At 43.0% G+C, this 24660-nt stretch overlaps 1 protein-coding gene across 1 annotated transcript in view; it reads right to left on the bottom strand.

Annotated features, from left to right (window-relative positions):
- The window catches only part of MEGF10 (multiple EGF like domains 10), a 222265-nt gene that overhangs the window by 87616 nt on the left and 109989 nt on the right, over positions 1-24660 (bottom strand). Inside the window, exons 6-8 of the mRNA XM_054987352.1 lie at positions 10111-10357; positions 9087-9207; positions 6875-7011 (exon numbers count right to left, since the gene is read on the bottom strand). Of these exons, the coding sequence (XP_054843327.1) occupies positions 6875-7011; positions 9087-9207; positions 10111-10357 (505 nt within the window). The remainder of the gene's footprint in view (positions 1-6874; positions 7012-9086; positions 9208-10110; positions 10358-24660) is intronic.

The raw sequence follows: 24660 nt of genomic DNA, 5'->3' as shown, positions 1-24660 counted from the left end.
AGCCAAATTGGATGGGAGACCTCCAAGAAACACCAGAGTTACTATGCAGAGACAGGCAATGACAAACCACTTCTGTTAGTCTTCAGCCTTGAAAACCCCAGCAGGGATTGCCATAAACTGGCTATGACTTGATGGCACTTCCCACTACCGTTTCAACAGGAAACCAAATGTTTCTCTTGCACATCTCCACAGGATCCATCATACGTGGTGCTACTTGTGTTTTTACAAAGTGTCTTTACTTTAGGATCAAATCTAAGCAGAACAAACCAGCATAATATTTCTCCTGGCAGTTGAAACAAGAATAAAACAACAACAACAAGGCTGAAGACTCTGTAACATAAAAAATGAGTTAGGAAAAGTTAAGTCCATCTGCCATATAATTCTTTTCAAACAATACAAATAGTATGCAGGATTGATAAAATAAAGAACACAAAGTACAATAATTCTGCTTCTGATGAAGGAAAAGAGTTCTAAGGAATCTGACTCCTGGATTCTCCCAGATTTGCAGAAATATCTCTGCCATCCTTATCTGGTCCTATTGAGCAGGCTTTTTGATTAGCACCCTGGAGTAATGTTTGGAATTAGATATATGATCTATTGTTTCTCCTTTGCCTAAAAAGGAAAATTTCCAACAGCCTCTGAATAGGGATGCTCAAACATTTGCAAGTTCGGCCCACATCATAATCAGCAATTGTGAATAAACTGCAGATTGATTGCTGATTGGATCACCTTTTATCAGAGCTTGCTAGGCAGCTATGTATCTACTTCTAGTGCAAAAGCACATGTATGCATGCACAGGGGAACAAAGAAGCATGGAAACTGTATTTTACCCATGACTGCTTTAACACAGAGGATCTTCTCATTTGGGAGTTCTGTTTCAGCATATGATGCTTTCCCCCTATTACTGAGCATCACTTTACAACATGAATGTCCTCCCCCCAGGGAGCTTTGTTTTAGCAGCTGACACCTCAACTCATCTCCTGCCAGTAATTCTGGAGCTCCATTTCAGCATGACACTGTTCTAGGTCAAATTCTATACAACTGAAGCATCTGCAAACATCATTAGACAGTTCCTTCTTCCTTGAATGAGCAATTAGAAGTTCTGTGGTGAGCTGAACAGGCAAGAACAGCCCTTTCCATACGATCAAAAATGCTGGATTTACTCATGATACTGCATAACTGAACATTTAAATGGATCCTCATGAATTTTGATGGGGTTTCCCAAACATATAATCCCATCACATATCACTAGGGATGCCAGACCCCCAGTGGGGGCAGGGAATCTCCCGCCTCCGCTCCCCACACCCCGCCCCCACGTACCTGGGCAGCGGGGGGGGGGGTGCGCACCATCCTTGCGTGCTCCCCCGCAGCGTGCCGTGCTCCCATGCACCGCAGCTGCCAGGATCGGGCCCGTTTTGGCCCGGATCGGGGCCTCTGTGAAGTGCGGGAGTGCTTCTCTGCTCTGCAGTGCTCAAAATGGGCCCAATCCACGGCAAACTGGGCCTGTTTTCAGTACCTGGGCCCAATCCACGGCAAAAGGGCCTGTTTCGGCATGGATCGTGCCCGTTTTGAGGTGCTGCGGTGCACAGGAACGCTCCTGCACTCAGTAGTGTCGAAAACGGACCCGTTCTGCCACGGATCGGGCCCATTTTGAGGCGCTGCGAAGCACAGGAACGCTCCTGCACTCCGCAGCGCCTCAAAAACGGGCCCGATCCGCAGCAGAACTGCCCATTTCCAGCGCTGTGGAGCACAGCACCTGAAAACGGGCCTGCCCAGGGGCCACGTGATAAGGTCACTCCTGAAGTGATGTCATCACGCCTGTGTGGGCGCGCGCACTCCGTGCGCACTCACCCCCTTTTCCCGAAAGGTAAGTGCCAGGCCCCTGTCCCTCACTGGGAGGCTGAGGGGGCCTGGAAACCCTACATATCACAGACAGGTCCACAAACTGTACCCCAAAAAACAGTGCTTTGCAGTATAAAAGTCAGCAGAAAAAGCATAAAGCAAGGTCTCTGCCCCAAGGAGCTTACAATCTAAATTTAAATAATGAGAGAGAGAGAGAGAGAGGGCAGAGAAAGGGGTAGAAGGCTGACAAAGTAATTGAAAAGAAGACTCACCAATGGGCAGACATTGCCTTTTAAGAAGCACAGAAATACAATATCTAGTGTAAAAAAGTACTCTCCTAATTCTAGAAGAATGCAGCACTCTCCATCCATGGCAGCAGCCACTTGGCTGGGGGGCCAGGATTTGCCTCCCCAGAGGAGGGGGAGGCAGACGAGGCTTCCTGGGCATTCGAGTATGCTGCGGTGGGTGGCAACAGAGGCCTCATAAGGCTGCTCCGCCCACCCAGCAGCCATTTACCATTTGGTGCATTTTTGGTGCGATAATCTGGCAGTGGTCTATGTAGTTAACTCCCTCTCCTTCAAATCACCCAGGGTAATGAGGCTGGTCCAGATATTTACTCTTAGGCGCCTGCACCTTAATATTATGTTTACAGCCAGGCACATCCCAGGTGTGAGCAACAGAGTGGCAGATGTTCTGTCTCGCCTGCAGATGGACAGGTTTCGTCAGCTTGCCCCCAAGGCTGACTTGCTGCCAGCCCAGATGCCCCAGGACCTTTGGCAGATTGGCAGGCCCGAGGCCTGCAGGGCAATTCAAGCAGTGATTGCCCCCAGCACCCAGAGGGCATACAACAGGGCAGTCCTGCAGTTTACAGGGTTCAGGCGCCAGGTAGGTCTCCACCAGTTGTGGCCTATCCCTGTTGAGCACCTGATGTAGTTCGGCATCAACCAGAGAGGTAAGGGGCTGGCAGTCAAGTACATCAAGAGCCAGCTGACGGCACTGGCCTTTGCATGCAAGGCCTGGCAGACAACACCGGGGACTTCTGCATTCAAAAGATGCTGGAGGGATGGGCCTGGGGGGCAGTGGCACCCAAAGATCAGAGATAGCCTATCTCACCTGAAATCTTGAGGGGTCTGAAGACAGCATGGGCCATGGTCTGCAGCTCTAAGTATGAAGAGGGCCTGTTTCATGCTGTTTCCCTCACTGCATTCTTCGGGATGCTCAGGGTCAGCGAGCTGGTTGCCATGTCATGGACGGACGAGTTGAACAGGGCCTTGCAGGCCAGGGATGTTAAGTTTAAAGAGGAACAAGTAGTGATAACCATCCGGCACTCGAAGACCGACCAGAAGCAGAGGGGTGTGGAAGTCACATTGGGCCCATGCATGGAAAGGGACTTATGCCCAGTCCTTGCCCTTAGAAGCTATATCGAGGTTTCTGGCAAGGAACAAGAGGACCTATTTCATCATGTGGATGGGGCTCCACTGACCAGGTACCAGTTCTGGGCAGTCACAGATCGTGCCCTCTCCAAGCTGGACTTAGCAAATGTCAAATTCGGCACCCATTCTTTCTGCATCGGGGCAGCATTCACAGCGGCAGCCATGGGATACCCAGGGTCCGTGATCCAGAGGGTAGGGCGGTGGCGCTCCGCCATCTATCAGGTTTATGTTTGCGCCTTGAATCCCTTGAATCAGGGGAACACTGCCTACCAATATTTTCTTTTAGGTGGAGGTGGCCGACAAGAGAGGTCACGTATCCTCATCAGCGGCCAGAGCATGATTTTCTGGGCAGTGCACTAGACGAAGAGGATGCAGATTGGGTCCCAGCTTGGCCTGAGCCAGTGGGCCACCATTGAATGGCAAGACAAAAGAGGCTTAAGGTGGACAGGATTGCTGCCACTCTTGTTCAAACAGAGGGGTCCACCGCCCCAGATCCTGGTTGTACACCTGGGAGGCAATTACCTTGGCCTTATGAAGGGTAAGGCCCTTTCCTTGCAGGCACAGGCAGACTTGCAGGAGATAGGCAAGCACTGGCCTGGCGTCCTAATAATCTGGTCGGCAATGCTTCCATGCCATGTCTGACGGGAAGCATTGCACCTCACAGTAATAGAGAAGGCAAGGCAAAAGGCCAACAGAGACTTCTTTAAAGCCTTGGCTAGCGGGTTGGGAATTTATCTGTCCTATCTACAAATCAGGGCCGAATTTGCACACCTCTACCGAGGGGATCGAGTGCATCTTTCAGTGAAGGGGAACAAGATATTCTTGCAGGACCTGCAGCAAGGGCTCAGGGTGGCTTTAGGCCACCTGTGGGGAACAAAGGCCTAAGCAGTGGCTTGGCCTTGGTGGTAGCAAGTTAGAAGTAGGGGGGAAAGCAGCAGGGTGGCAAGCACCCGTGGCATATCCCCATTGGTGGGAAATTGGGGTCTATCAGGAATGACTGGCAGCCTTGAGGCACGGTTGTGAGGACAGACACCTAGTGGGAAACTCCTGAACAAGCCAGTCCTCCCCCCAGCTTTGCCGCCGGAGGGAGCTTTTAGGGGGGAACCACATTGTCTGGCTAGGCCGGGGCACAGCCATACGAGGGATGGCTTGCACCCAGGGCAGAGGGGGCTTGCCAAGACAGATCAGAGCAGAGGTTCAAGGATGACCCCAGAGCCTGACCTGTATCACCAGTAAGGTCCTTGCTGCAGTTGCAAATTATTTTGTCGTTATTCAATAAAACGGCCCTTTATATCCCAATTCTTGTGTCTGTCTCTTCAGTCATACTGGAGGGGCAATGCAGCACTCCCTATCCATGGCAGCAGCCGCTTGGCTGGGGGACCGGGATTTGCCTTCCCAGAGGAGGGGGAGGCAGACAAGGCTTCCCAGGCATTTGGGTATGCTGGGGGGGGGTGGTGACAGAGGCCTCATAAGGCTGCTACGCCCACCCAGCAGCCATTTGTGCCTCGTGAGCGGCCCACCCACCTCATCCTACTTCAGTGCAGGTTAGTCAGTCGCCATTTATTGGGGCTAAGTAGGATTTTTTCTCCCATTCCATGACTAGCATTTGGGGGGGGAGGAGTTTTTTCACCTACCTTGCACTGGCAGTACAGAGGGGGCAACTAGCTGTAGGGGGGGTCGTTTAGCCACTCCCCATGCAGGTTAGAAGTAGGGGGGAAAGCAGCAGGGCAGTGAGCACCCGTGGCATATCCCCATTGGTGGGGAATTGGAGTCTGTCAGGAGCAGCTGGCAGCCTCGCGGCACGGTTGCGAGGACAGACACCCGGTGGGGAACCCCTGAACAAGCCAGTCCTCTCCCCAGCTTTGTGGCCGGGGGGGAGTTTTAAGGGGAAACCACATCGCCTGGCCAGGCCAGGGCACAGCCATACAAGGGATGGCTCACACCCAGGGCAGAGGGTGGCTCACCAAGACAGGGCAGGACAGAGGTCCAAGGATGACCCCAGAGCCTGACCTGTACCGCCAGTTAGGTCCTTGCTGCAGTTGCAAATTATTTTGTCCTTATTCAGTAAAATGGCCCTTTATATCCTAATTCTGGTATCTGTCTCTTCATTCTGACTGCCGGGGGAGGGGGGCAATGCTCTCTCTCTCTCTCTCTCTCTCTCACACACACACACACATGCACATATACAAACACTTTCCTCTGTGCAGAGAAGGGACAAATCCCTGGAAATCTCTTTGACTCACTGTAGCCTTTAGAAGACAGTGAGACATGGAGAATGGTTAATGAATATATTTTTTCTTCTTTTCTTTTTCCTTAGCACTGGTTATGCAGACAGGCAAATTCCCCCTAACTAAGGCCGTTTCCAGATGGCTTACCTGAACCCGCAACGTCGCGCCACGTTGCGGAGAAAACGCGAAATATCGCGTTTTCCCCGCAATGTGGCGTGACGTTGTGGGTGCAGGTAAGCCATCTGGAAATGGCCTAAGTTTGCCAGAAGCTTCTGACACTTTTCACAAAGACTACACCTTTCCTCTTTTTCTGGAGTTCAATCTCCCCTTTTATGAAGCTGTTCCATCCATTAATTATGCCTGGAAATCAAGCAAATATGGCTGACGGGAAAAAATCCTATTGCACATCCACTAATCAGTTCATGTCTGCTGGGCCAACAAAGCTCACTATGAGATAAGTTCACCTGATAAACTCAAGTGAAGATCACAGATTCCTACCTCTGAATATACAATAATCTCTGTTTCATCACAAAAAGGACTACTGTTTTGGCAACTATATTAGCTGACGTGACATTATGGTGCATTTTTTCCCAGTGGGTTTGTTTATGTTATTTCATGGTTATCCTTACATCCTACATGGAAATTTTTAGTAGCAAAGATACAATAGTGGTGATGGAAGGTCCCAGCTGTAACTTCCATGATGAAGGGAATTTTCATGTGAGATATTACAAAAAAATGGAAGGTGCCCATGTGTATAAATCATGGCTTTTCCTTTCAAAATATATGTAGGTGGTGACTTGGAAAGAAACAGAACCAGAAATGTACATGAAGCAATCAAATGACTGCTGACTTTGGCAGATGTATGCAGTTTAATCATCTTTTTATTTAAATGTTTTTACTCTTTTCATTGTAAAAGGGGAAAAATACAAATTCCATTTCATTCATAGTAAGAAAATGGAAACATGATTTTCTTCAAGAAATGACAAGGGCCTTTTTTTAAAAAATCACCCTTGCTATTTGTCTCTTTCAAAGAAATCAAGAAAATAATATTTTTGTACACCCAATTCACTCTAGTTCATGGTAGCCTAAGGCACCATTTTGTTAAGCATACCAAAAATATTCTTCCAGATTATTGGGTATCTGTGGACCATAGCGGAAGAAACACATTGCTGTATCATTTATTACAAGAACTACACTTACAAGTCATGTTTTCACTGCTGATATTTTGTTTATTTATTGTGGATTTGAGTTGGAAATTAATCTGCATAACTGTCTGAATACATTTACTGATTTTTAAAAATTTATCCTTATATCTTTCTTCATTGCTCCTTTTGCTCAATAGTGCAATCTGAAGAAGTAGTATCTTCTTACCGTTCCCCTGTGTAACCTGGACTACAGTGACATCGACCTGTTGCTGAGTCACATGTCCCTCCATTGTGACACTGGCATTCTTGGGAGCAGTTTCGTCCATACCGACCTTCTGGACAAGGCTGACCACAGACTGTGCCCTGTTTGGAAACAAAACTTCAATAATATTACACATGGGAGTGCAGCTGCAAGGGAGAAAGATGAAGTGGATTTAATGGAAGTGAAGAGATTAGCAGGTTCTTATAGCAAGCAGCATCTTAAAAATGCCAGGTATTTTTTAGCTTGCAATGCAATATATGTTTTGCCATAAGTGTTAGGCTGTTAATTTGTTGGAATTTTTCATCCTGTAAAACAATTCCATAATTCATCTCTAAGCAACAGTAAACATTTAGATATTTATACTTAGCTCTTCCTTGTCTCTTTGCACAAGGCAGTACAAGAAAATATTTCTGGATCAAAAATAAACATTGTTTTGTCATATTATATTTTATTTATGCTTCATCATGTTTGTTTTAAAATCCTTTTGAGAATAAGGCTGTTTTCTTTATTCAAATCCCTGTGCTCAGATCCCTTTGCTTAAAGTAAAATATGTCCAGAAAGTGGTAATTAAACAAAGAATGCTGGTGTTGTGAAATGGTAGCCTTGAAGCTTAGAGTGTAACTGCACAATATGCCCAACACATGTGAGATTCATGGGTGTGCAATCAAACTCACAGTCAAACATACATCAGAGAATTCTAGAGTTGCCAGTCCCCCGCTGTGGGCGGGTGATCCCCCGCTCCCACCCTCTGCTCCCCCACTCCTGTTTACCTGGCCAGTGGGGGCGGGAATGCACCTCCTAGGGAATGCTCCCATGATCCGCAGCGGCCTAATTCAGGCCAAATCAGCCCCAATTTGGCCCCCTGCAGAGTGCAGGAGCGCTCCCAGGTGGCACATGGCCTGTGCGATGATCTCACTTCTGAGAAGTTAGGTCATCGTGCAGGCTGGGAGCGCGCGCACACAGAGCACGCACACGAGAGAGGGACACCAAAAAGTAGGTGCTGGGCTTCCAATCTCCCGCCCAGGGGTAGGAGGACTTGGCAACCCCTAGGAAATTCACCTTAAAAGTGCCTTCTCACTTGGAGCTGTGAGGGAGCACTGTGAGGGCAAGGAGGGAGCTTCTGATTTCTCTCTCACTCCACTTTCAACAATAGAAATGGTGGGGGGGGGCGCTTTTTGCCCCTTTTCTCTGGCTCCCTGCTCTAAGAAGTTCACGAGTCAGAGAAAAGAGATGAAAAGACCTCCTCCCTTACTGCTCTTTCTGTAGATAAATGTAAAGACCGAGAGAAGTGGAAGCTCCTTGTTTCCCCACATCACTGAGTGAACAAGCACTTCTTAAGGTAAGTTCTCCCAATGGACATCTAACTGCAAGGCCAGTTGCAAGCCCCTGACCCCACATGTGCCAGGCATGTTATATAGTTACACCCTTAGACTACACAGCTCAAGTAGGCAGAAACAGCAGCTCAGGTAGAGACAGATAGCTGAGGATAGCAAGTAACCAGCTACAGTCCCACTGAGGAGATTAAGGATTCCTGTGCCCGAATCCCCTTCTATCCTGAATTCTTGTACACTCCCTAAGATATTTCTTAATCATTCCCTTCATCTATCAAATATGAAATGGAAATAAAAAAGAGATATTCTTGGTAGATGCTTCCTAATTTTAGAACAATTCTCTCCATGTGGAATCCCACCAACAATTATCAGCTGTTCTCTGTGAATGCACTAGAGCACTGGCTACTGAGAAAGAATACTTTTCTATTTAAAAAATGTAAAGCTGTAAATATTTGTATAACTATTCCAGAGCCATAGGATTAGAACATGATACAGATATGATCTATACATATATGTCTGGAAAAGCATAATAGAATCATAATAGACATTTAAATAAATAAATAAAGCCATGAATTTGTGACACTTGTGGTGCATTTGTATGGGCTAGGAAGTGCAAGGTTTTTTTCCTTTTCATCATAAGGTTCTGCAGGCATCTTGGAATTAGAGGATACTGAATAAGATAGGTTTTTGTAATAATTTGGTTTTGATAACCTCTTGTGATGATAAAGTATGCTAACACACATTTTATTCTTATTTTTGCTCTTTGTCTGGCTGATATTCAAATTGTATTTTCTGTAAAGGCCCACAGTAGCTGAAATTTATATTATTTTAGAAGGTATATTTACCATCCATCCAGGAGGACAGGCACATTCCCCGGTTACATGGTGACACACTCCACCGTTCTGACATGGACATCTTTCTTCACACTGTGGCCCGTGCTTACCAGGGGGGCAAAGATCCTCACAGCTAAAAAAAATTGCATGTTTATAAAAACTGCTGTTTTGCTTTGAATATGCCACATAATTCTTCAAGCCAAGAATGCAAAACAGAAGGCTTTCTAAAATGATGAGAATACAGATGTTTAACTGATCTGTAAAAGCAAAGGGAGCATCCAGACAATTTGCTTAAGCTGCACAACTCCTATTACTTATAATGGAAAATACATTTACAAAGTTTCTGGTAAGCTATTACTATAAAAGTATGACACCTTCTTAACAGATGTTTCTGGCCTTATCCAATTTATAACTGAGTTTCTTGTTATAAGAAAAAAGTTCAAAACATAGTATTTACTATTCCCATTTATTTATTTACAGATTTTTTGTAAAAATTGGACCTGCTTTAAGAAAAAAATTAAGATCTGCTGGTATGCAGATCCTTCCGTTCTACTGCAAACCATCATGTCTACTCACCTAAAACTATCTTTCTGTTTTGTATCCTGGCAGTTGTAATACACATATTAGTAATGGCCCCAGATGTGTTTGCATAAACAGTAATTTATTATTAGTTATATACTCCTTCCTCGATGGAACTCAGGGCTATGTACATGATTCCCACCCACATCAACCTTAAAACAGATATTGTTTAGTCCAAACCATCCAATGAGATTCAAAGTTCAAAAGGAATCTGAATGGAGGTTCCTTTAGTACTAGTACACCTTTAGTACTAGTACAATACTCCATCTTTATACCATGTTGATGGTGGAGTAATACAGTACATTAAATTCATTGGTTAACTAGTATCATTGATATAAGGACCAAGGAAATGAAGACAGTCTTGTTACCCACACTAAACCTTTGGGAAAGGACAAACCATAAAATATATGATTTAGATACTATACTGTTATTCTCTACATCACAAATTGTTGCATACAAAGCTCCAGTGTATCCAGGAGGGCATCTGCATTCTCCAGTCACATGATCACAGGTGGCTCCATTCTGGCACTGGCACTTTTGCTGGCAGTCATTTCCATATGAACTTTGATCACAGTGTTCCTCACAGCGCCATCCCTTGAATCCAGCAGCACAGTGGCAGGCTCCAGTGATGGGGTTACACAAAGCTCCATTCTTGCACTGGCAGCGACTACTGCAGTGCGGTCCCCAGTGGTAACTATCACATGCTGAGCAAAAAACAAATGTCAAGTGTTACAAAGGCTTCCTTAGTGAAATATTCTCCATTTATTGATATTCTGCGATGCGAGAATGGCAGTAGTAAAAGAAAATGTAAAGGAGTTCAGTTTTTTCTTTTAAGAAAAAATAAAGAAAGCTAGAATGGAAATATCATTTAGTGGATTAAGTAAGGTCTAAACTGTTGGAAACAAGAATTTTCTTCAGGCAAATTATTGTGGGGGATGAGGAAAGGGGGGTGTTTAAAATTGGATATAACAGACAATATGAAGCCAGTAAAGCTGACTTTTTTTTTTTACTACTGATGAGGAAAATTCCAGCAGAACAGTACCACCACCACACCTGGATTCAATTTGAAATGGAAGTTTCTTTGTATATCCTTGCTGGATTGCTTACATGCATTGTGCTGAGAGCAAAAATTCACTTTATACTAGAGATTCAGTGCATAATACTTTGAAATATATAAGATGTATTTTTCCCTCCTGGGACAAATAGCTTGGGGGAATTTTTATTGGGGAAACAGTGCAGGAAAAGGATTTAGACACCAAATCAAGGAGCTTGCTGTTATTGCCACTGAGGTATGCACCCAGAGATCTAATCACTAATGCTTAATTCAATGTGTCAAGTGGCCCTAAGACTGGTCATGGCCAAGGTGAAGCACTTTTCTGTCCCATTTACAAAAATGAGCAAAATTTAGGCAGGGGCAGAAGAATCTGTGCCACTTATGGTCCTCAGGCAGCCACTTCTTGGTTGTCCCACCATTTAAGGTGGTCTGTGTTGCATTGACCAGAGCCCAACCTTTTCCATCATGGTCCTTGTAGTATTATGAACACCAGGACACTCCAGCTTATAACAACTTAAAAGGTTTTATTTAGCTCTCTCCTGCATGGCCTACCTCCAGCCAGCCTCTCAGTCATTCTAACGCAGCAGTAGCCAATTGTTTACAGGGGCCCCACACAGCCAAAACTGAAGGACATCTGTGTTAATTTCAGAGTATTCCTCCCAAGTAGAGATGGGCACGGAATGTAAAAAAATGAACTGCTCAGTTCATGGTTCGTTAATTTCCACGGAACACGGACTTACCGAACTCACCCAATTTCCGAACCGGTTTGAGGTTTGGGGTTCGGGGGGGAAGACTAGGATGGAGGGGGAGAAAGGAAAAAAGCACCCTTTTCCCAAATACCTCCCCAGTTCCCAGACAGTAAGAAAAACAAGAAAGCAAGAGAAAAGAAAAGAGGCTTTTCAGCCCCCTTTTCAGCAGCCAGAAGTGCAGGCCAAAGATCCAAGTTCCAATCCCAATCCCAACACCACAGCCAGCCACCAAGCTCTCCTCCCTCTCTCACTCTAGAGAAACTGAAACCAGGAATCACACAGCTTCCCCTATTTATGGAAAAAGCCAAGAGATTGAACAACCCAAGAGCACTCTGGTTAGCAGAAAAGCCTGCCTAACATGGTTTTGGAAGGAAGAGATTGGTGTTACCATGGCTGCTGAAGGCCCTTCTCGTCCGTTGCCTTGGAGATTCTAACCCTCCCCCCCTTTTCCTGGCTGGATAGGTCAGAGTGGGAGCTCTCTAGTTGGCAGGGACAGCTGCCAATCAAGCCTGGAGGCCTCAGACTGGGGGCAAGCTAAAGACTCTGCCACCGTTGCCTGGACAAGGAAGTATTTGGTGGCAAAAGTGTCCAAACCAGCAACGGAACAGTAAGAAAAGTTTGTTTGGCTCAGAAAAATGTGATCCCATGGAGCGCGTGGTTCTTTGACTATGAACCGGCCGTTCCATACAGAATTTTGTTCCGTAGTTCGTTTTGTGCCCATCTTTACTCCCAAGTTTGTTGTCACTGATCAAATTTTGAAACAGCCCCCACAGTGGCAGCTATTTTCTTGTAACAGGAATTGTTTACAACGTCAGTCAAAGAAAAAGAAAAAAATAAAGAAAAACACAAGGTCGATCATTTGCCAAGGTGGGGCTTCAGTTTATCCTTGTTGCCATATGTAGAATCGTGAACACCAGGACACAACACTTTATAATGACAGGTTTTTTATAGCGCTTGCCTGCACGGCCTACCTCCAGCGGGCTTCCCAGTCCCTCTACCCCTGCAGCAGCCAGTTGTCTACAGGAGCCTCACAGGGCCAAAACTGAAGGACATACAAAGCAGAAACCTTTCTCCTAGAGGCTGCTTGTATACATTACAACAGTCCCTGATCTGTGGAATGGGCTACCTGTGGCAGTGGAGAGAGGGGAACCCTTCATCTTGAAGATATTCAGAAGGTGCTGAAAGGCTTTCTTGTTTGCCACGGATTTTGAGGGGCTGTAAAAGGCAGGCACTTTTTAAGGGGTGGGGGTAGATTTTATCTTGGTTTTAATTTGGGGGAAATATTTAATCATTTTGTAAGACACCTTGAATTATGTGGAAAGGTGGGGTATAAATTCATCCTTATTGTGGCCACAGTCCACAGCACCTATGCATGGAAGGATGACCACTAAACTAAACATAACTGAGCCATTTCCTTTCCTTTCTTCACTCACACACGGCTATCACATTGAATTATTATGTAGAATGAAAGTTGTGCATCCCAACACACACACCTTGTCCCCATCCAATCCATGATTGTATTTCTCAACGAAGCAGAAAGGATGGACAGGATAATGCTACTGGAAGCACACATGACCTTGCATTCCCTAAAAATGCTTCATGTAGTGCCTACCTATGCACCCTTCCACTGCTCTGTAATAGCAATCTCTCTGGGCATGGAAGATACATCTATGGTGGACTAGCAAAAAACATTATTTAGTGTTATTTATATGTAACAAATTGAACAAATAAAGTCTATTAGACAAAGAAAGTATAACAGGTAAACTTCTAAAACCTCTTATGCTTTTTCTCCCAAAAGAAAATATTAAACAGAAATTTTCAAAGGAAGTAATATAAGTATCCTATAAAAAGGTCATATGGAGTTCACCAGAAATTTGCTAAACATATGCTCAGAGCATATGCTTTTTATTTTTATGATTTACTGATAACAATAGTGTTGTGGCACTATAGTAGGTACATGCTGATCACACACACTCAACCTCCTTAATGATTGACAACTATTGTTCTCATAACCTTCTCCTGAGGCAGAGCAGTCAGGCAGAGAACAGACCTACTTTCTTAGAAGAGACAAAAAGAACGCAAGACATTTCCTCAGGGTGAAAATTACTCTGATGAAAGACTAGATCGTTCAGACTACGCAAATTAAAAAAGGGTTAGGCTATTTTAAGGATCATTTCCTATTTATATGATTGGTAGCCTAGATGTTTCAGATTATAGATGACTTTGATGTGGTAGTTTCTTACTGAATGGCATTCTCCTCTAATGGCAATATAATTTGCAGTGTACATACAAGTATCATTGTGTTTATATATGGCAAAAAATGCCATATATTAGAAAGGATCTTACTACATATGACAAGATTTTGCAAGCATTTTTTTTTTCTAGTTTGGCCAGTTAAACATTTGTTTCTGTTTTTGCACAACAATTAGTTATGTTTCTCTTAAAAGCTGTTGTATCGAAGAGCTTTGAAAGCATTAGGACAAAAGAGGAAATGTTATGTTTATGATTAATCAGTCTTTACCATCTTCTTAAAAAGCTAACCATGTTGACATATATCCTTTAGCTTTCTCATCCATTAGGTTCTCTGAAGACTGAAGAAATTTTTCTTAAGATTAATTTTGCTTAAGACCTTCTGGAATATTCACATTGGAATCTCCTTTCAAGAAGAACATAGTTGTGTCAGCCAGTCCCCAAGGACAAGTTAAAATGAACATGAGTATCTTGGAATGTCTGGACAAACCACCATGGAGAATGGAAGAATTTAAAAAGTGACCATCAGATAGTTCTTTGAAATAAAATTGACCATATGAATCTCATATGGATGGGTACAAGGGATGAATTTCAGCTAACACTTCTAACTGTAGTCAACTTCAACATTAAAAAAGAATTCTTTTTGCTCACAGTTACCAGCTCATATTGTTTTCCCAGTGGCTGGAACTAGGATATTGACCGTAATCCACCAATGGTCATGCACATTTTTGGAGTGACAGCTTAATCATTCTCCAAGTCACCATAAGAAACTTTTGCTTCTGCATACCTGCCATGGTATTAATGCAGACCAGACAGTATGTGGACTGGCTGATACAAATTCTCTCCACTCCCCCTATGAAGCTTTGCAAAACTTGAATCCATCACATTTTTCAAAGGTCAGCTCATACTCCTGAAACGATACTGTCTCTTAATGGTTAAGTGAGTTGTATGCTAGGTCTCCTTTTTTATGTATCTGAACTTAAATTACTTTAGTTGCAAGAGTCACATGCTGAATAAATGGAGATAATTTATTACTTCCCTGATGTGCTCATCATATTCTGTCTGGGGAGATTCCTCTAAATTATAAAGCAGATGCTCAGTGACAAGACTTGCAGTTTCACAGACATTTTGGCAATGAATCAACAATGAATCAGGGCCACTTTGCATAGAAGTTTCACCAGGCTGCATTCAGATGTCATGAACAAAGAGACATTTGTCCAGGATGAACACAAACCTGGGCTGCTGCTGTACTTATGTATCCCCACCTCCCATCCTCACCACAGACAGCATGACTGAAGGTGGTGGCTTTGGCAATTAGAGTGTTTTCCCCCTGCAGCCCAGGATTATAAACTATGGCTCATTCCTAGTTTGTCAAGCTACCTGCATGTAGATATCACAAGAATTGAAGTCAAACTGAAAGCTTCCAAAACCACAAAGCACTACAAGAGAAGAGAGAGAGTGCAGGAGCAAGATAATAAACTTCAATTGGTTTGTGATGTTTAATCAGAGACATCTCAGTGTAAGAAATGCACTGTCACAAATTAATAAAAGAAAAAAACAGACATGATGGAAAACAAAAATGGCCCCCTTTTATAGATGGGTTAAACGGAAGTATAAAATAGAGACGTAACTATATATTAGCAGAATACCATCAAATGAATGAGCAGAGTAAAGAAGTACTAGAATTAAAGAATGCAGACTTATAGTGATAATAGCATAGTGAAAATAGTATAATTATGATGGAATTGTAGAGATGAAATGGAATATATGATTGATAACATGTATCCAAAGAATGTAAGACTTGATTAATTTTGTTATTAGAATAAGATGGAACTAAAACAAACAAACAAACAAACATACAGGGGCGGCGCAAGGGTCTGCCGTGCTCACGGCCGGCCAGCTGGGCGCCCCCACACGCGCACGAGCACGCGCGCGCGCGCACCGGCCTGCGTGATGACATCATGTGTGACGTCATCATGGGAGCGCGCGCCACTGCCGGCCTGATTGCTGTGGCGGGCGGCCTCCGAGCTCTCCCGCTCGGTTGCCTGCGCCGCCACAGATGCCTGCCCGCGGTGGCTGCGCCTGGGCGGGGGTGTGTGCTGGCGGCGGCAGCGGTGTGGGGTGGGAGGGATAGGAGGCTGGGGCTTTGTGGCACGCGCTCCCGCCCGCCGCGCCTCCTCCGGCGCTCCCTCCGGCACCCCGCACCTGCGGCCACCGCCTACCTGGCCTTAAGAGGCGCGCCGGCCCTGCAAACATACATACATACATACATACATACACACACATGTATACATACACACATGTACACACACACACACACACACACACACATATATGAGAAATGCACTGTCACTTTAGCATTATTTCTATTTTGTCATAAATACACGTCAGGAAGCTGTAATTATTTGTTTTCCAAACAATAACAAAGATGTTTAGCATGTATATAGCACTTATGCGATAATCTTGGCTAAGAATATTTCCTTAGACACTACAATATATCAGTTCTGAATAAACTTGTGTATTTGCAGCAAAAAACACATTCACGATGCCCCATACAACAATTCTTCACCATGTGTGTGTTATGTGCTGTCAAGTGACCTCCAACTTACAGCGACCCTATGAAAGAAAGGCCCCCAAAACGTCCTATCATTAACAGACTTGCTCAGATCCCACAAACTGGAGGACGTGGCTTCTTTTATTGAGTTAAGCCATTTCGTTTTAGATCTTCCTTTTTTTCCTGCTGCCTTCCACTTTTCCTAGCATTACTGACTTTATTGACTTTTGCAGAGAATCTTATCTTCTCATGATGTGACCAAAATACAATAACCTTAGTTTTTCATGTTAGTTTCTGGAGAGAATTCTAGTACCCACTTATTTGTCTTTATGGCTGTCCATAGTATCCACAAACCTCTCCTCCAGCACCATATTCCAAATGAATCAATTTTCTTCCTGTCATCTTTCTTCACTGTCCAACTTTCACATTCATACATAGTAATGGGGAATACTGTAATTTGGATTATCTTGATCTTGGTTTCCAAAGAGATATCTTTATCTTTGAGGATCTTATCTAGTTCCCTCACAGCTGCTCTTCCAAGTCTCAATCTTCTTCTGATTTCTTCATTGCAGTCTCCCTTTTTGTGGATGATTGAGCCAAGGAATCGAAAATCTTGAACAATTTCAATTTCCTCATTGTCATCTTTAAAATTGTGTCATTCCTCAGTAGTCATTACTTTTGTCTTCTTGATGTTCAGCTGTAACCATGCTTTGGTGCTTTCTCCTTTAACCTTCATCAGTAGTTGTTTCAAGTCTTCACTATTTTCTGCCAGTAACGTGGTGTCATCTGCATATCTCAAATTGTTAATGTTCCTTCCACCAATTTTCACTCCACCGTCTTCTAGCTCTAATCCAGCTTTCCTTATGATATACTCTGCATAGAGGCTGAACAGGCAGGGAGATAATATGCATCCTTGTCTGACACCCTCGCCAATTGGAAACCATTCTATTTCCCCATATTCTGTCCTGAAAATAGCCTCTTGCCCAGAGTACAGATTGCGCATCAAAACAATCAGATGTTGTGGTACTCCCATTTCTTTTAAGACTCTCCATAACTCTTCATGATCCACACAGTCAAAAGCTTTGCTGTAATCTATAAAACACAGGCTGGTTTTTTTCTGAAATTCCCTGGTATATTCCATTAGCCATTGTCAATTTGCAATGTGATCTCTAGTGCCTCTTCTTTTTCTGAATCCAGCTTGAACATCTGGCATTTCTCATTCTATATATGGTAAGAGTCTTTGCTATAGAATTTTGAGCATCACTTTGCTTGCATAGGAAATTAATGTGATAGTCCGACAATTGCTGCACTCCTTGGCATACCCTTTTTTGAGAAATAGAATACAGACTGGGTGTTTCCAGTCTGTGGGCCATTGTTTGTTTTCCACATTTGTTGACAAATTCATATTACGATTCTGATAGATTCCATTTCTGTAGCTTGAATTAGCTGGACTGGTATTCCATCTACTCCAGGTGCTTTATTTCTCCCAATTGCTTTGAGTGCAGCTTTTACTTCACTTTCTAGGATTTCTGGTTCTTCATCAAAAGATTCTTCGTCGAAAGTATGTCATCCTTCCATCTCTTTTATATAGTTCTTGTTGTTTCCATCTTTCTTTTATTTTATCCTGATCAGATACTGTATTTCCATGTTGATCTTTCAGCATCCCAAGCCATGGCTTGAATTTCCCTTTGATTTCTCAGATCTTTTGGAACAGATCTTCCTTTTTTATTGTTGTTTTCTATTTCTTTGCACTGGGCATTATAATAGATTTCTTTATCTTTGTGTGCAAGTTGCTAAAAAGCTGCATTCAGAATGTTGACGCTATTTCTGTCACCTTTTGATTTTGTTTCTTGTCTATCTTTAGCAAGTTTAAGATTGTCTTCAGTCATCCATTTAGGCTTCTCCTTTCTTTTGGCTACAGGAATAGTCTTTGCATATTCTTCCTTGATAATATCTCTGGTTTAATCCCACCATCGTTTTTCTGGCTCACGATCAATTGAACTAGTATATAGCAAATCTGTTCCTTACCTGGTCTTTAAATTCTTCCAGAATATTTAGACTGTATTTTGGCACTATGATTCTTTTTGTGTTTCTCTTCACCTTTATTCTAAATTTTTGATATTAACAATTCATGATCTGTATTGCAATCAACTTCTGGTCTTGTTTTAGCAGAGAGAACAGAGTTTCTCCATGTTCTGCTTCCAATTATATAATCTATTTGGTTCCTGTATTAGTCATCCGGTGATTTCCACATATACAATTGTCTTTTTGGTTGCCTGAAGCATATATTAGCAATGAATGGGTTGTTGGCTTCACAAAATTCTATGAGACACTCTCCTGCTTCATTTTGTGATTCTAGTTCAAATTTTCCAACTATGTTTGATTCTATGTATTGTCGAAGGCTTTCACGGCCGGAGAACGATGGTTGTTGGGGGTTTTCCGGGCTGTATTGCCAAGACCACGGCAATACAGCCCGGAAAACCCCCAACAACCATATGTTTGATTCTGCTTTATTGCATACTTTTTGCATTCCAGTTACCTATGATTATCAGCATATCTTGTTTAGGTGTACGATCAGTTTCTTCTTTTGAGGTGTAAATGTTGGATGACCATATTTGTTTCCAATTTTTGGTGGATTTTTCAATTTGGCAATCTATGTACCATTGATCTTGGAATTTCCACGTTCTATTTTTTTGAGTAGATAGCAATATATTGTATATTTTTGATATCAATCCTTTACTGTGGTTTGGAGCTAAGTCTATAAGACATTCAAATTCTGTTTTAGGGGAGTCGATAATTTTTTTCAGATTAATACATTCAGCAAGATTTTGTATTTGCAGATATCTAAACCAATGAATTTTATGATTTATTATGTTTTCCATTTCTGATTTTTCTAATAATAAGCCATTGTGAGATGAGACATCTATTGATCTCGTTAACCCCCTTCCAGAACTCATTGAAAGATTTATCTTTTCCCAATGTAAACCAATGTTGAAATGTAAAGGTGGAATATCTGGGTATCTTTGGCACTAAATGATTTCTATTCTGGTCCCAAATTTTCAGTAAGGAGGTTAAATAGATGTTGTTCCGAATTGATGTAGGGCGATCCTTTGAACTGTTCCAATCACACTGCTAAACGTATATAGTTTTAAGAGTGGTTGTAGTGTATTCTGAGCGGTGTAGGAGATGGAGCAGGTTGACCAGCCTGGCTGCAGAACAATAAAGATAAAGATCTGGATAATTGAGTTAAAGTGAAAAACTACAGGGGGCAAACTGGAGCCTCAAAAAGTCATTGGATTTTTCCCCATCTAGGCCAGTGAAGAAATTACAAAGATAATGAACCTCCATCACTCTATATACAATAAATTTACTATTGAGATAACTGCTATCGAGATTATACCCATATTGGAAGAGGTCTAGTGTTGATAACTCATAACTGAAACAGAGTTTACATCCTTCCCCATTAAAATCAGTAATAAAAAGCATGGAAGCCCAGCTTCAATTAACAAAATCAAGTGGGGCTTGAAGAATTAAACCCTCTGTTACCTTCCCACAAGGCCCTGATCCAAACTACAGATGTATATGTGCACAATTAGAGATCTGTGATATTTTTCTTTTTTATTTGTTAAAACATAAGATGTAGAAATTTCTCTTAATGTACTCACATGCTACAATTTAGATGTGCCTTCCATTTCCCATTTGCCTCTTCTTCAGTGTGGCTTCATGCCTTTTCCTTAATTGCACCAGGTTTATAGAGTATCAGAAAAACTACAGAGGACACTATTACTGCTATACTTCTGATCTTTTTTGGCCTAGCAGTTCTTTTTATTTGTAGCACATTTTCAGATGAACTTTAGTTGCTTTTAATGGTAGATTGCAGAAACTTCTTTACTGGTAGAAAATTTACGATTTTTAATCTTTTATTGTCATATGGTGTAATTATGTTTTTAATTTTTGTTTTGATTATGTAAGCTGCCTTTAACTGAAACTAAATAAATTATTTGTCTAGCTTCATACAACTGAAGTTAATAGGACGATGACAATCTAATTGAAATTATCAGAGGTATGGATATCTAGAACTTCCAGAGTATTTCTAACCTGAACACTTAATAAAGTTCAAGAGAATACTACTTCAGACTAATACACTACAAGTCTGTTGGCATATTTTATCCAACTGAGTTTTGGCTATTGCTATAAAATGTCTAAATGACTAATGGGAACAAATAAAATTCATCTTCAGGAACAATTAATCAAATAGTTTTCTGCTAAATATTGACTGACCTCTAATTTAAAAGGTCTCAGCGAATTGAAAAGATGTGTCAAGGATAGTTACTGCACAAAGAAAGTATGAGCAAAATGGCACTAAAATACTATTGTTTTTAAAGGGCTCCACAGAAGTATGTTTACAGGCCATTTGAACAAAAAAATGATTCATTTCGCTGCTTCTGTTTAGCAATTAAAATACAGAAAAACACATGGCAGCTATACAGTTGTTAATCTACTGAAAACATGCAGTCTTAGAGGTATTGACTATTCTCTAGTTAAAGACTATTAGTGGGGTTTAATCAGAATATACATCATAACGTTGCCATGGCTGTTCCAAGGTCAGACATGGGAGGAGGGTGACACTAGACAGACATCAGAGAGTACATCTACCAAGCTGAACCAAGAAAGAGTAGATGTTTGAGATGTAACTCTACATCTCATAAATTGTGGCATACTCTAGGTCAAAACATAGACCTTAAAATATGACAAATAACACATAGTTTTAGAGCTTCTTCTAATAAATCATAACAGTTGAAAAATTCCTAAGATTTGAGACCAGAATATAGGCCAAATAGACAGCCTGCTCAGAAGATGTTTTGCCCCAAACAGAAATTTGGAGTGGGTCATGCTTATATACTCCTTCGTCAACCATTCCTCCTTCCAAAGGTCGTGTTTTATATATCCTAGTTTCAACTAAATCACAGAATGTCCCTCTTTTAGTCATTGTCATCAGCTATAATGAGAAAAGTGGAAGAGGATCTCTTCACTCTCCAGAGTTAGCACTCTGTGTGACTGGGTAGGGAAAATCTCCTCTCCTTAGAAAATCTATCCCCTTTCATTGCACCTACTTCCCAAATCTCCTTGCCAACTTTCCTGTCAGTGTTAAAACTGCTCACTCTGGACTTCATCTCTCAATTCTTCACACTCGATCTCACTCTCTCCTAGGACTGAAAAAAATCCCTCCTCTTTTCAGGTCATGCTCCTCAATCAGATCCCTTGGAGTAGCTTGTCTCTCAAATTTCTCTCATTCTGTGAGGGATTAACCCGTAGTAGTCATGCTGCTGTGTGAGTACTCTTCCAGGCTTTTCAAAAGTGTAGTCCATCACACTGCCAAAACATTTCTAGGTACAGGTCAAAAAGCTGGTTTTGATCTTCACACCCTTAAATGGCTTAGGATCATAGTACTTGAAGGAATACCTTCTCTCTTGTGAACCTGCCTGGTCATGGAGTCTTTGTCTGGGTTACCTGATCATACAGAAGGTCTTTTCAGTGGTGGCTTGCAAGACAGACATGTTAGCTGTCTACTTAATCGAATTTAGACACCAAGAATACCTTTCTGTCTTTCAAGGCTTCAAAGGTTTGATTTCTACTTTGGTGTTCCATGGAAGCTTTAGTGGTTTTCAGATTTTATATGATTTTCTGCTCTCTTGATTGTTTTCTGCTTCTTGCTGCTTCACTTCATTTATTGTTTTTTAATTTTTATTTTATTGTAAGCCACTTTATGGACTACTAGTAGAAATAATAATTAAAGGCTTGCTTTTAAGGTGTTGACAGTGTTTACGTACTCTAGCTTGGTTCAGATTGTTTAATGGAAACATGTGCACACATGGATGTATATCCCTCTGCTTTTCAGTTGCCTGATTTCTAATTCTCACCACTGAGAATTAGTGGTAGTAGTTGAAAAAGATAGGGCAAGATCTGCAAGTGGGTCAGATCTCCCATGTTCCTTTTGTACAGCTTGAGAGGGGTCACTGTTTACTCCCATAATATTTTCACAATTTAAATCACCACAAAGCTCTAAGCAGCTATTTGCCTTGTGTGAAAAACATATAAGAACTATACTAATTGCATACTTTCCTCATGGATTTACAAGTCCTTGATTTACAAGTCTTTGAGTAATGCTGGCATATTTTAGCATTACATTGGTATAAAACTTAGTTGGTAGCCTAACCCATTAATCCAAACAAAACAAAACCTTGGTGGTAGAGCAGCTCTTGAAACTTTTCACTACTTCTGAAGTTTATTTATTTATTTATTTACTTAATCACATTTCTAGACCACCCTCCCTGTCAGACGGGCTCAGGGTGGTTTAACAACAGCTTAAAATAATAAAAACATTATATATAGGAACCTCCTCAGGATACAGTGAAGCCTCCCGCCATTAGCATTCCACACCCTGGGAAACTCTTACAGGATGACTCAGCTCAACCCCACCCCTCCTGAGTAGATACAAATGACCTGCCAACATCTTTTCCACACTGTGACACTGAGAGATCTCTGTCTTTTGGTGCTACACCTCTGAACATGCCAGCCACAGCTGCTGGCGAAACGTCAGGAACTACAATGCCAAGACCACGGCAATACAGCCCGGAAAACCCACAACAACCATCGTTCTCCGGCCGTGAAAGCCCTCGACAATACATCAAAAACATTATAAAAACATTAAAACATCATATCAAACAATTAAAATTGGCGGGTATAAAATATTAAAATACACCATTGTCCTGCATGGGTGGTGGAAGGTCTTCAGTGGTATGGCCGGCAAGAGGACAGCCTAGCCCCCACCAAATGCCTGGTGGAACATCTCCGTCTTGCAGGCCTGGCGGAAAGATAACAAATCCTGCCGGGCCCTAGTTTCCTCAGACAGAGAGTTCCACCAGGTCGGAGCCAGAACTGAGAAGGCCCTGGCTCTGGTAGAGGCCAGGCGGACCTCCCTGGAGCCAGGGACCATCAGTAAGTTCTTAGTGGCTGATCGAAGCGACCTCCGGAGAACATATGGGGAGAGGCAGTCTCGAAGGTATGCTGGGCCCAGTCCGCATAGGGCTTTATAGGTCAACACCAAAACCTTGAACCGGACCCGGTACTCAACCGGTAACCAGTGCAGCTGATGGAGGATAGGTGTTATATGAGCCATGATTGGTGCTCTGGCAACCACCCGTGCAGCTGCATTCTGAACCAGCTGCAGTTTCTGGATCAAGCCCAAGGGAAGCCCTGTGTAGAGTGAGTTGCAGTAGTCTAATCTGGAGGTGACCGTTGCCTGGATCACTGTTTTAAGGACATGGATCAATAGGTAGGGGACAAGTTGTTGAGCCTGTCTTAGATAGAAGAAAGAGGATCTAACAACCGCTGCGACCTGTGCCTCCATAGACAAGGAAGCATCCAGGACCACCCCCAGGCTCCTCACTCTCGACACCGGTGTAAGTGGTGCTCTGTCGAGAGCAGGGAGCCGGTGTTCCGCACCCATGGACCCTAGACCCACATGCAGGACCTCCATCTTCGAGGGATTCAATCTCAGCTGACTCTGCTTGAACCATCCAGTCACAGCTCCAAAGGCCCATTCCAGGACATCTGGGGCAGAGCCAGGCCGGCCATCCATCATCAGATACAGTTGGGTGTCATCTGCGTATTGATGGCACTCAAGTCTGAAATTCCATACCAGCTGGGCGAGGGGGCGTATATATACATTAAATAGCAGGGGGGAGTGTATTGCCCCTTGAGGGACACCGCACACCAATGGGTGGCGGGATGACAACTTCTCCCCTAGTGCCACCCTCTGTCCCCGACCATGGAGAAAAGAGACAAACCACTGCAGAGCTGTCCATCGAATCCCCACATTGGCAAGGCGGTGGACCAACAGGTCATGATCGACTGTGTCGAATGCTGCTGATAAATCTAACAATAGACATGTTGACAATGGCCTCCAGGGCATCCCGTAGCCCATCTACGCTGGCCTTCACCAGCCACAAAGGGCACGGGTCCAAGGAGCATGTGGTAGGCCTAACTGCTCGCAGGATCCTGTCAATCTCATCCCCAGAGAGTGGACTGAAATGGTCTAATATCATCCCAGAAGGCGGCCAAGGGGCCTCCAGTTCGCACACTGTATCAACTGTGGCTGGGAGATCACGGCGGAGAGACAAGATTTTATCAGCAAAAAAGCTCCCAAAAGCCTCACAGCTAATATCCCAATTTGAATTTTGATGGTCCCCTCCTGATAAGGAGACCAAAGACCGAACCACATTGAACAGTTTTGCTGGGCGTGAGCTAGCTGATACAATGGAGGCTGCATAGAACTCTTTCTTTGTAGCCTTCACTGCCATCTCATAAGCCTTCATAAACGTCCTATAAGATGCTCTT

The sequence above is a fragment of the Eublepharis macularius genome, chromosome 8 (genome assembly GCF_028583425.1).
Source record: "Eublepharis macularius isolate TG4126 chromosome 8, MPM_Emac_v1.0, whole genome shotgun sequence".
Classification (NCBI taxonomy): domain Eukaryota; kingdom Metazoa; phylum Chordata; class Lepidosauria; order Squamata; family Eublepharidae; genus Eublepharis; species Eublepharis macularius.
The sequence above is the reverse complement of the archived record's forward strand: the minus strand, read 5'-3'. Positions and strand labels throughout refer to the sequence as shown.